This window comes from Callorhinus ursinus, unplaced genomic scaffold, assembly GCF_003265705.2.
Source record: "Callorhinus ursinus isolate GAN/ISIS: 27379988/994484 unplaced genomic scaffold, GSC_fseal_2.0 scaffold44, whole genome shotgun sequence".
Classification (NCBI taxonomy): Eukaryota; Metazoa; Chordata; class Mammalia; order Carnivora; family Otariidae; genus Callorhinus; species Callorhinus ursinus.
The window spans coordinates 9,553,263-9,565,614 of NW_027397106.1; the positions used below are offsets into that span (position 1 = coordinate 9,553,263).

General features: G+C 38.1%; 1 protein-coding gene across 6 annotated transcripts in view; it reads left to right on the forward strand.

Annotated features, from left to right (window-relative positions):
- The window catches only part of NELL2 (neural EGFL like 2), a 400,969-nt gene that overhangs the window by 375,874 nt on the left and 12,743 nt on the right, over positions 1-12,352 (forward strand). For all 6 annotated transcript variants that reach the window (XM_073882092.1, XM_073882091.1, XM_073882095.1 and 3 more), the window contains 2 exons: positions 1,613-1,753; positions 11,244-11,437. In XM_073882092.1, coding sequence (XP_073738193.1) covers positions 1,613-1,753; positions 11,244-11,437 — 335 coding nt within the window. The remainder of the gene's footprint in view (positions 1-1,612; positions 1,754-11,243; positions 11,438-12,352) is intronic.

A 12,352-nucleotide genomic window follows, 5' to 3' on the forward strand; every position in this document is an offset into this window, starting at 1 on the left:
TGTTTTAGTGAAGGGACTCTGGGCTTGTCAAGAAGTAAATGAGTGATGGCTTATTTCTCTTTAAAAAAATACTATTTATTGATTTATTCAAAAAAGTTGTCTTTCAAAATTGAATAGAGAAAATGAGAAATTTAAAAAAGAAAATGAAAGGAATATATACTTCCAAGAATTTGGAGTTAAATGAGACTGAAGTAGGAAGGAAGTAGATTCTGTGGAGCTGAAGTGGACTGTCTTCAGCTGAGGGAAGACTCTAAAAAGCAGCAGGCCTTCCCTTCAACATGAAGGACACCGTCATGCCTGGTCACTGCAGCAGGGACTTCGATGAGGTATAGGAAGCGTATAAGAAAGGGCTATCCAGTGTTGGTGAATGGAATCTTCAGTCACGGCATAGGGCTGTCAAGATGGAAGTAGGGTTCATGTGGATACTTTTGGCAGCTATGATGATGTGCTACCATCTTATCATTTACGAGAGTCTGAGTCAATCAGAGCACCCAGAAGAAGGGGGCACTCTGTAAGGCAACTCCAGTAATTATTTTTTCCTCTATGAGCAAAGGAAGAGACTTGGATTGGTGCTGGACGTTCTCATCATTAACAGACTGAATGAGTAAACCCATAGCATCAGATAAGATTTTTAAATGGCAGCGTGCCATTTGACCCAAAAAGGAGAATAAAGGGCTCACACTATTTGGGAGTAGTAATAAACCATTGGAAGAAATGTGAGACTGAAGATACCTAGCTCTCTTTGTTTAGACAGTTTTCCGATTTCAGCCTGTGTCTGCTTGTATGAAGGAACACACACCTGAAAGTCAGGTGACCTTGGTTAAATTCTATAATTTCCTTTTGCCTCATTTTTCTTTCATATGTTCAATACGCTATCTCCCTGGCAAGATTTTTTTTTTGAGGGTTGAATGAGGTAATATATGTGAAACCCATTAAAAAGTGACATCAATGGTATATATTCTCGAAAGTATAAAGCATGTTGTTATTGCTACTGGATATGAATGAGATTTTAGTCAGGGTGGGTAGGTTATGTTTATAGTAGCAAAAGATCCTAAAATCACAATGGTTTAAAGCAAAAAGCTTGATTTCTTGCTCATACTCCATGTCCATCCCGACTAGGGGAGGAATATGCCCTACATCACCCTCACTCAGGGACCCAGGCTGATCTTTAGAGCCCCTGGAGACTGCCAGTCATTGTGATGGGGAAGGGTACATGTGAATCACAGGCTGCATCTTAAAGTGACACATGCCACTTCCTAATTGGCTTCATGCATTCACATGGCAATCCTAGCTTGTGTCCAGAAGAAGAACGAGAAATACATGGTGAGCAGCACTAATGACTCTCATAGATTGTTTCTCTTCATTTTATCCATTTTGGATGACTTCTGCAACAGAGAAGCCATCTAGCTGTCTCTCCTGTTACTAATACCACTACCTTCTTTCTGTATAGCTTTCAACAACCAAGTAGACATTCTTGAGTTTCTCTTTCCTCAGTTTTAAGGATTTGCTGGCACTAAAACATCTAGTAGCTGTCTAGCAGAATATTTTCCGTTTGGGGCAGAGAAAAGCAGCAATTACATAACATCCCGTTTTTGTTTTCTTTGCCAAACAGACATTGACGAGTGTTCTGATGGCTTTGTTCAGTGTGACAGTCGTGCTAACTGCATTAACCTGCCCGGATGGTACCACTGTGAGTGCAGAGATGGCTACCATGACAATGGGATGTTTTCACCAAGTGGAGAATCCTGTGAAGGTCAGTACAAAGAGAAGAACTAGAGTTTAAGAACACCTTTTGAACTTGAAGAATATGCAGTAAGGTGTAAGTAGTAGACATTGATCTAATGTTTAAGTTATTGGTGATTTTTGCTTTTTATACAAGGATGATTGGGAACATGTTATGGTCTAAGCTTTGCTTGCTAATTATGATAATTAATTGATCTTTAGATGTTTAAAATTTTTGACACTAAACCAGTTCTCTATGGATATTTGCAACTGTGGAAGGGTGTTTTTAGGATGAAAAAACCCACAGTATCAGATAAGAGTTTTGAATGGCAGCAGGCAAAAAGCTGACCCGAAAAGAGCTAGAAAAACTAGGTGAGGCAAGCAAGATAGAAGGAAAATAGAGGGAGAGGAAATATGATAATGATATGGCCAAGGATAATATTCACAGTACGTGCTACTCTGGGCTCTTCTTAATGTATCACTTGGCTGGCAAAGTAAGAGCTGTTTAGTGCATGTTGAATGTTAGATACAGAATGTTGGCTTCGGAGGAGATTTCAATCTCATAGGAGTGGAAAATTTAATCAGGTCATATTTAATTACTTACCATTAATTTTGAATTATTTTCAGTGGATTGACAAACAACTCTGCCCCTCTGTAGCCCCTGTTAAAGGGCATGGTTTTTAGAAAGCAGGCAGGCTATACAAAGCTTCATGAATAATTGCCAGGGAAACCACCCAGACTGAAAGGATTTGCCATCAGAAGTTTGGCACAGGAACGGAACACAGAGCAAACCTCAAGAAGTTATAATTTTCTCCATTTGTATTTACACCTTCATAGATTAACAACCTGAGAGAATAATGTGACTAAAATGACACAGCAGTGAAAGCCTTGGAGAATCTAACTTAATAGTACTTGACACCTAAATGATAAGCTGTCTTTTATTCTTGGACCTCAAAGTGTTTTCACACAGAGAAAAGTGAAGCAGACTTGGGTGATGGATGTTTCCAGTGCACTTTGCACTTTGCTGGCAGCTGCAGAGCTCTGGGCCTTAAGCAGAGGGTTCATCTAGATTTTTTTGCATGGGAAGGGGAATGCTGTTGCCTTACCAGGAGGTAAAACCTGGCATCTGCAAATAACCACTTAACTGTGGTCTGAGGGCTTTGCCTTGCCTTCCTGAACGTCCCGGAGTGAATCCTTCCGGCCCTGTAGAGAATGCCAGGAACCATGGATTGCACATCAAGAGGCAAATCAGTGTGATTTTGCACTTCCATGATAAACTACTTTTTTCATGGGGAAGAAGTCTACTTTTTTTGTTTGTTTAAAACTGCTACCTTTTTGTTAAGATTGTCTTTTACTTTAAGTTATACACACAAAGAATGAATATAAGCTGATTATCAATAATTCAAGTCACACACAAATACATAGATTAAAACTGAAAATGCATCTTAATTTCATCCTTCCCCTTCGCGATCCATTCCGCTTCCCCAGGGGAAACCTGTGTTTCGTTTTGCCCGGTACCCTTGCACACCCTTTCTGTGCATCAGAATGTGAAGAGAAAAAACACATATCTCTGCTGACTATCTCACTTTACATTTGCAGTGGTACTCGCTATCTTTGAAGTTTATGACTGCAAATCTCAAGAGGGCTGTCTTAGTTATCTATTGATGCATAACAAATTACTCCCAAAACTTAGCAGCTAAAAACAACAAAAATTATCTGACAGTTTCTGTGGGTGAGGAATCTGTGCACAGTTTAGCTGGAGGCCTCTGGGTTCACAGTTTCTCATGAGGTTGCAGTCAAGTTGTTGGTCAGGCATGTGGTTTCATCTTGTAGACTTGTCTGGGGTGGGAGTAGGGGGAGGGGCTCGGGGAGACTCTGCTTCCAAGATGGCTCATGTGGCTCTTGGCAGGCCTGGTTTCCTTAACACAGGAACCACTTCCCAGGGCTGCCTCAAGACATGGGAGCTGGCTTCCCCGAGAGTAAGAAATCCAAGCAGAGTCAGTGCTCATGGTCTTTTTATAACTTAATTGCAGATGTGCCATTTCATCTGTTCCTTGCATTCTGTTTGTTAGAAGTGAGTCGGTAGGTCTAGCCAGCCCACGTTCAAGGGCATGAAGAGTAAATGGTGAGGCTCACTGGGGACTAGCTTATAGGCTTCCTCCTGCAAGGGCCATCCGCTTTGCCCAGCATTACAATTATATTCCCTTAGTTACTTTCCCCTGCAACTCTCCAATCCAGCCATTTCATACCTTCTCTAATCTCCTCCAGTCTTAGGTACCACTTCCTTCCTCTTCACTCTGTTGATGGCCCTGTGGTTTATTTAACCAAGGAAACAGAGGCTATACTATTGCCCCAAGAGCTATAGTAGATTTACTGTGATTTATATCTGTAACTGCTGCTTTCCCTTCCCTCCTGTTTCACTGAATCAAGTTTCATTTCTCCCATCAAAAATTAAACACTCCATGGTACCTTACAACTCACCCCCTCTCACCTGCTTGAGGTCTTTCCCTTTGCACTTTCCACTTTCTCTTCCATATGATAAATACTCTTTGTCTGCTGCATCATTCTCATCAGCATACAAACAGCCTGGAGTAGCACCCATCTTTAAAAAAATAAAATAAAAATAAGCAAAAAGTAAAAAAAAAAAAAGTAACTTCCCTTGATATCACCTGATTGTTCAAACATTTCCCCCATTTTTCTGCTCCCTTGTAGAACAGAACTCTTTGAAAGAGTTTTTTATATTTGTTATCTCCATTCTCTTGCTTCCAACAACACTTTAGTCCCACTGCCCCACTGAATGCTTTCCTTTCAAGATTACTAACAATTTCCATCTTGCCAAATCCACCACTCAGTTACTGTCTCTTTGCTTGACAACTCAGGCATTTGAGCTAGTCGATCTTGTCTTCCTCTCAGAACAACTTTCTTCACTTGGCTTTGGGGACTACACTCTCTCCTGTCTTTCTCTTACCCTATAGGCCTCTTCTTTCCCTCTCCAGAGGACTACATGTTCAAGCACCAGAGGGCAGTTGGCAATCTTCTCTATCCATTCTCAAACTAAATCAACCAGTTCCATAGTTTAAAATGCTATTTATGTATTGCTATTTCAGACCTTTTCCCTAGTTGTAGATGCATATATCTCGTTGCCTACTGGGTGTCTAACTTGGATTTCCTAAAGACGACTCAGACTTAATGACTAAAATACAACTCTTGATCTACTCTGTAATTCCTACAGGCCCCAAAACATAGTTGTGCAGACCAACATTTTGGAGTCACTGTTTCTTTCTTTTCTTTGTACTCATAGCCAATATATCAACAAGTCTCATAAATTTTGGTTTCAAAATATATTCCCAGTCTTAACCATTTCTCACCATGTCTATTGTTACCATGTTGGTCTAAGCCATCATTATCTTCTGTCTGGACTAGTGTCGCTTTCTCCAAACTGGTCTCCCTACTTCCACCCTTGACTCCCTTAGAGTCTTTTTTTTTCTATAGCACTCAGGATGATTTCTTAAAATCAGAAGTAGTAAGAGCATGCTCCAATTTTGTTCCAGTGCCTGGAGCCTTTCCATCTCTCTTCAGAGTAAAATCCAAACCCCAACAATGGCTTACAAGGGTCTACATGATATGGGGTACTTGGCTTTCTTGCCATTTTACAAATATGCCAAACTGGTTCCCTTCTCATATGCTCTTCTTTTTGTTTGGAATGTCTTTCTCCAGATCTTTGCATTTTTCTTTCCTATAATTCAGATTTCCTCCAAAATGGCTTCTCCTGTACTCCCGACTTAAAACAGCATCCTTCTCTGATACTCTTCATTTACCTTGCTTTACTTTTCTTCATAGAAATTATAAGTTCTCCTGAAATGATTGCATATATTATGTGTTTACTTGCTTATTATCTTCTATAGAATGTAAGCTTGAAGAGTCACAGATTTTTTTGTGCTTTACTGTCAACTACCAGTGTCTAGGACAGTGCTTGTCACATTGTAGATAATGTATTGATTTGTCCACTGGAAAAGATTGAGATGGATAAAAATTGAGATAGATACATAGATACATAATATTTAATCAGAAGTACATTAGGAACATAACCTCTGTTAGAAGTAGATATGTAGTAAGTTATATAGTAGATATAGTCCTGTGTTAGAACTAAATATATAAAGTAGTGATCAGGACAGAATGAAAAAACATAATTAGTGCACTCATGAGTGTTCAGAAAGTAACAAGGAAAATTAAACTAGGCATTAAAATAACACATGATAAAGATGAAGATGGGGTACTAAAGGATTGTATGAGATGCTTATGCAAAACAGACTTTTCAAGGAAATTCTTTAAACACAGAAACAGCGGGAAATCTTGTTTGTTTTTTTTTTTTCAATACAACTCTGGAAAGATGACTCTACTGTTATCTTCCATAGAATTTGTAATGATTATGAGAAAAACCTATGACTTTTTCAGAAGACAATGTGCTCTGAAGGATTCCTTAAAAAAAACAAACAGTATTATAAAAAAAATACTAAAATGCTTCTTCTAAACACCTATCCATTTGCTATAATTTCAGTGATTTGTAGAATTATAATATTAGTATTTAGAAGGATAGTTTTAAGAGTATGATTATATCTGAGCAGGTGCCATTTTTCTGTTGCTAAAAAAAAGGCATTTCAAAGTGGACAAGGTCACAGCAGTAGGTTCACAATTACTCTGAAGACATGTATAAATATATTTGGAGACATGAATAAATAACTGTGCACTGTTTCACTACTTTTCAGGCTGCAGTTGAATAATCTACAACATGAGTGTTTATAAGCTGCATTCATACAAATTATATGCTGTTTTGCTCATTCATTTATCTCAGAGGTATAGATATTTAATTCCCAGATAATGTACCTGAGTACCATTTTCCTTTTCCATGTCATCATTTCTACTATGCCTGAAAATATGTCTCTCTCTGAGAATAAAGCCTAGTATTTTTTTCACACAAGGATATTTTATTTACATGCCCACTTCCCCCTCCCTGTGCCATTGCTTTAATTTCTGGATTATTTTTAAGCTTGGTGAGGTTTTTGGACTTGTAAGACCAAAAAAATAATGTTTATAGGATAGCATCTTTACAAGCCAAATATTGTAAATTCTTAACCTAAATCAAGAAAAAGGACCAAAATGAAGTGAATCCAATTCACCTCAACAAGTAGTTCCAAGTACCTTACGGGATTTGCCAGGCATCTGCTGCATAGAAACATGAAGGAGGTGGGGCCACTGCTCTCAGTGGGTGGAAGAGAGATGTACCACAACTGTCACACAAGAGAGAGTGTAGTGACTTTCTTAATAGAGGAGAAAGCTACAAGGCTGAAAATAACAAATACTTGAGAAAAATATAAATTTAGAGCTGTTAGGGAAAAAAAGAAGAAATGATTTCCTGTTTGGGAACAAGAAAGGCTTGTGTCAAGCATTTGTATTAGGACTTTGAGTATAATGTGATTATTGGCAAGTTAAGAAAGGGAAAGAGAGATAAACAAAAGAGGTAGCTTTAAATGCCTTTCTAAGAAGTTTGAACTTGACTCTAAAGGACTATTTTTGAGAAAGGAAATGATGAAAATATAGCTTCACCAAATCCATATTTGGGTCCAGTTCTATATTCTCAACTCCAGACCCATATATCCAACTATTTACTGGACAGCTCTACTTGGAAGCCCAGAGGAAAGTGTAATTCAACATGTCCTAAACTAACTCATGCCTTTCCTCATCCTGCCACCCACTTTCACTCCACAGCAAAATCATGCTCTTCTTTCTCTAAATAGCATCAGCCAAATTTTCCAAGCCAGAAATCTAAACATCATTCAGGACCACTTCCTCTCCCTAATCTTTGAAGCTAACAAATCACTAAGCTGCTTTACCTTTGTTTTTTCTATTTGGGAAGATTCTCTCCCCGTCATTTCTTTCTGTGCGTCTCTCCACTGCTAACGGTCAGTACAGCCCTGTGCTTAAGAGCACAGACTTTAAGTCTGACTGCTTGGATTCTCGCCTGGACGCTTTGTACCTTGCTAGACCTTGGGAAAGTTATGCAACGTTTCTATGCTGCAACTTCCTGATCTATAAAATGGGGAGAATAACTGTACCCTCCAGTTGTGAGGATTAAATGAATCATATGAAAGCACTTAGAATTGGGCACATACCAACCACTATGTAAGTTTTTGCTTTTATTATATGACCATTGCTTGCCTGGACTACGGAAATAGCCTATTAACTGATCTCCTGGCTATGAATTCTAATCCACTCAAATCCCTTTTCCAAAATGAAGCAAAAGGAATCTTTCTAAAAAAAAAAAAATCTGATTATGATTTTTTTTGCAATTCCCTAAAATGACATTTTATTGTCTTTATCATCAAGTACAAATTTCTTTTTTTTTTATGATTTATTTATTTGAGAGAGAGAGAGAATATGCAGGGGAGGAGCAGAGGGAGAGGGAGAGGGAGAGAGAAACTCAAGCAGACTCCACACTGAGTGTGGAGCCCAATGCTAGGCTCAATCTCATGACCCATGAGATCATGACCCATGAGATTGTGACCTGAGCCGAAACGAAGAGTCAAATGTTTAACTGACTATGCCACCCAGGCGCCCCTAGGTGAAGTTCAGATTTCTTAACATGACCTTTACTTGGGCCCTGAGTACCTCTTCAGCTCACTGTCTAACTACTCTGTTCCTCTTGGACATTCAACTCATTCCTTCTAACACATCTTGCTGACTCTAAACTTTGGCCTTTCAAGTATACCCATATCTCTGCCTAGACCACTCTTTACCTCCTCTAGCTTGGCCAAATCTTATTCATAGTTTAATTGCCACTAGATGTGTATGTGGGCAGGAGAAAAATCCAGAAAGAGCTACCAATGTGATAGGAAGCAAGTAAAGAAAATTTATTAGGGAGGGAGAATGAACTGCATAAATGCTACAGCTAGATAAGTTAGATCTGAAATGAGACTTGGCCATTGGATTTAGCAACATTATTTCTTCAATAACTCACTAAAGGAGTTGTCAGTATTTTTAAAGTTGGAATTTTTATATATCATAGTAGGTTTTTCAAAGCAGAATATACACTCCTTGTGTATATTTAATTTAGGAATTTTACATTATAATGAAACTATATGTAACAATGAATTCCAAAACTCTGTACTACCATTCAATTGAGAATAGTCTCTGCATTGGGAAACCAGTGTAGATAACAAGCAGCAGGCGGGGGGAGGGGGATGAATTCAAATTAATTCAAATCCCATCATATAGCAGAAGGTAATCATTGGTTCATAATGATTTTCTGCCTACACATTTCTCCAGGTATGACAAGTACATATCAACCATTGTTGTAAGTAACTTATTACTCTAATTCTTTATTGTAAACGTACTTCATTTCAGAGCACATGTTCCTTTTGTGGCTGGACACCTCTTCTTTGTCTTCTACAGCAAATCCAAGGATTGTCTCTGCCTTTAAGAAAAAAAATGCATTACCTGACAGCAGAGCTTTTATTTTAAATGTCAAGCAAAATGAAATGATTATAAAAATCCAGTCATTGCCATTAATGGAATAATATTTGTATAGTGGATATTTAAAGGGTTATGTAGTAAGAAATACTTGTACAGTTTGTGGTCAAAGAGACCAAATAACTATGGTTAATGTTTTTCCTGTTTAGTATAGTTCCTAATTATAATAATATTTAATAGGAAATGAAGATCAAGTCATCAATATACCTTATTATTCTGAATAGATTACATATAGAGCTATTTTATAAAATTTTATAAAATTTCATTTCTTGCTCCTCTTTCTCTAAATAGCATCAGCCAAATTTCTCTGATCTGAAAAAAATATATATATCTATTTATATATAATTGTTATTTATATATAATTTATATATATATCAATGTTTAAAAATGTGAAATATATCCTCATGCTCGCTAACAGTTCTGCTTTTGATCATACTCTATAATTATAAACTGTATTATCCTTGACAAATCAGGCTATAATAATGTGTTCACTATAGTTATAACAAAAATCTTTTCAGCCATCGTGTCAATTCATTGGTTTTGTTGAGGTGTAATTGATCAAAATCAAGGCAAATAGAGAGAAATATATCATATAGCTTATTTTGATGAATGCATATATGACAGAACTTAATATTTAAGAATTTAAATATGGCTAAAATATAACCTTGATTAGGCCACGTCTTCTATAATGTTGAAACCAAACCATGTAAGATACATATCTACTAAAGTCTATTTTAAAATTTTCTAAGAAAATCATGGGGCACCTGGGTAGCTCAGTCGTTAAGCGTCTGCCTTCAGCTCAGGTCATGGTCCCAGGGTCCTGGGATCGAGCCCCACGTCGGGCTCCCTGCTCCGCCAGAAGCCTGCTTCTCCCTCTCCCCCCACCCCCGCTTGTGTTCCTGCTCTCGCCCTCACTCTGTCAAATAAATAAATAAACTCTTAAAAAAATAAAATAAAATAAAATTTTCTAAGAAAATCAGCATACAGTTCCCCTGGTGAAAAGCTATCCATTCCATCTTCTCTCTAACCCACTTCTTCTGCTGTGATTTAATTCTTTCTTTCTTGACCTTTACTCGGAGGAAACAGATGAAGTAGGAGATAACTGCTTACTGCCACTCATACAATATCCCTGAAATGTATTTGGGCTTGTGACCTTTAAATTATGGGGCTAAACAAAATGAATCACATCTCTTCTTATGGACCTGATCTGTGGGTCAAGATATGTTTGCTTTTCATCTGTATGAAAATGCTGTAGGTTCTGATTGCCATGAACTAGGTGAGGTCAGGTGAGGAATGGGTCCTTGACAGTTGAGTCAGGCAGGAGCCAAAACGATCGTCTGAAATGGAAAAGTTAAGAAGTGGGAGATGATTTGTGAGCGAGATGGTAATTGCTGGTGGTCAGTCGCCCTCTGTGGTGGTGGGGGGCAGTGTGTGAGGACAGTACGAAAATGCCTGACTATGGGAAGAATGCCCTCACCTGGGCGAAACCCTGGGAGGAGCTTACATAGGGGTTACAGGTGGATGCTTGAAGCTGAATAAAATGCCTCGGAGGCCCCATGCCATTTCATCTCCCACTAAGAAAGGATTTGGGGTAAGCACCATTTTAACATTTGAGGATGATTTTCCCAATAAAAACTCGTAGGCACTTTTAGGATTTCAACTGCCACTGCTTTTTGTTTCATAGATTGAGTTCTCTTCTTACTTTCAAAAAATATAAGTGTTCCATAAAGCCTAATGGTATTTACAGAGATATAAAAGTTGAGAATCTAACCAAGGTTATCTGGTGTTTGAGGTCAAGCATGATAATGTTTTCCTGTGAAATCCCTAGATCATTAACATTGCTTTAGTCAGCATTTAATAGGAAATGCACACCAGTAAGATGAAAATTAATTTACAGTTGAATGCTTTGTGTTAGGAGACAACTTGCCTGATTGCAGTTGTTTGAAACCAAGCATATCCTAAGCACATTGCCGGCTGCCTTTTCTTGGCTATAGATATCGATGAGTGTGGGACCGGGAGGCATAGCTGTGCCAATGATACCATTTGCTTTAACTTGGATGGTGGATATGATTGCCGATGTCCTCATGGAAAAAACTGCACAGGGGACTGCATCCATGACGGAAAAATTAAGCACAATGGTCAGATTTGGGTGTTGGAAAATGACCGGTGCTCTGTGTGTTCATGTCAGGTTGGTATAAATAAAACACTTTAATCATTTTTATTGAGATGTAATTTGCATATGTTTTAAATGTACAGCTTGATGAGCTTAGACAAATGGCATGCATGCATCGACTTAATCACTATCACAGTTAGCATAAAAGGACATTTTCATCTGCTTGTAATGTTGTCTCTGTCCTTTCTTAGGTAGTCCCATACCGTCAGCCTGAAGGAAAACACTGATTTGGGTCACTGTAGGTTAGATTTGTATTTTCTAGAGCCTTCTACAGTCAGTAGTACATATAGTACATACTTTTTTGGGGGGGGTCTGGCTTCTTTCTCTCAGCATTATGTTTTCAGCATTCATTTATATTAATTACATATGTCGGTAACCCATTCCTTCTTATTGTGGAATAGTATTCCATCCTATGGAAATGCCACAATGTGTTTATCTGCACATGTTGATAAAACTTTGCTGCTAACTATGCTAGTGCTTCCATAGTAACAATATCATATTTGAATGAATGCATAAACGAAGCCAGAATGGACATACTTTGGCCTACAAGTGAAAACGATCTATTTAGACTGTGTTTCAGTTTTAAAGGAATGTTCCACTTTATTTACCCAGTCGATGACAGAGACTTAAATTATAGTTAGATAAATAACACTCTGTATGAAGGGCTCAATTATTATGAAAGAAATTGAAAACAGTTTGTATACAAATTTAAGGTCTAATATATTCCATAAACTTAACAATAGGTAAAGCTTGTTGACTATTTTTTTATGTTATGTTAATCACCATACATTACATCATTAGTTTCTGATGTAGTGTTCCATGATTCATTGTTTGCGTATAACACCCAATACTCCATGCAGTACGTGCCCTCTTTAATACCCATCACCAGGCTAACCTATCCCCCCACCCCCCTCCCCTCTAGAACCCTCA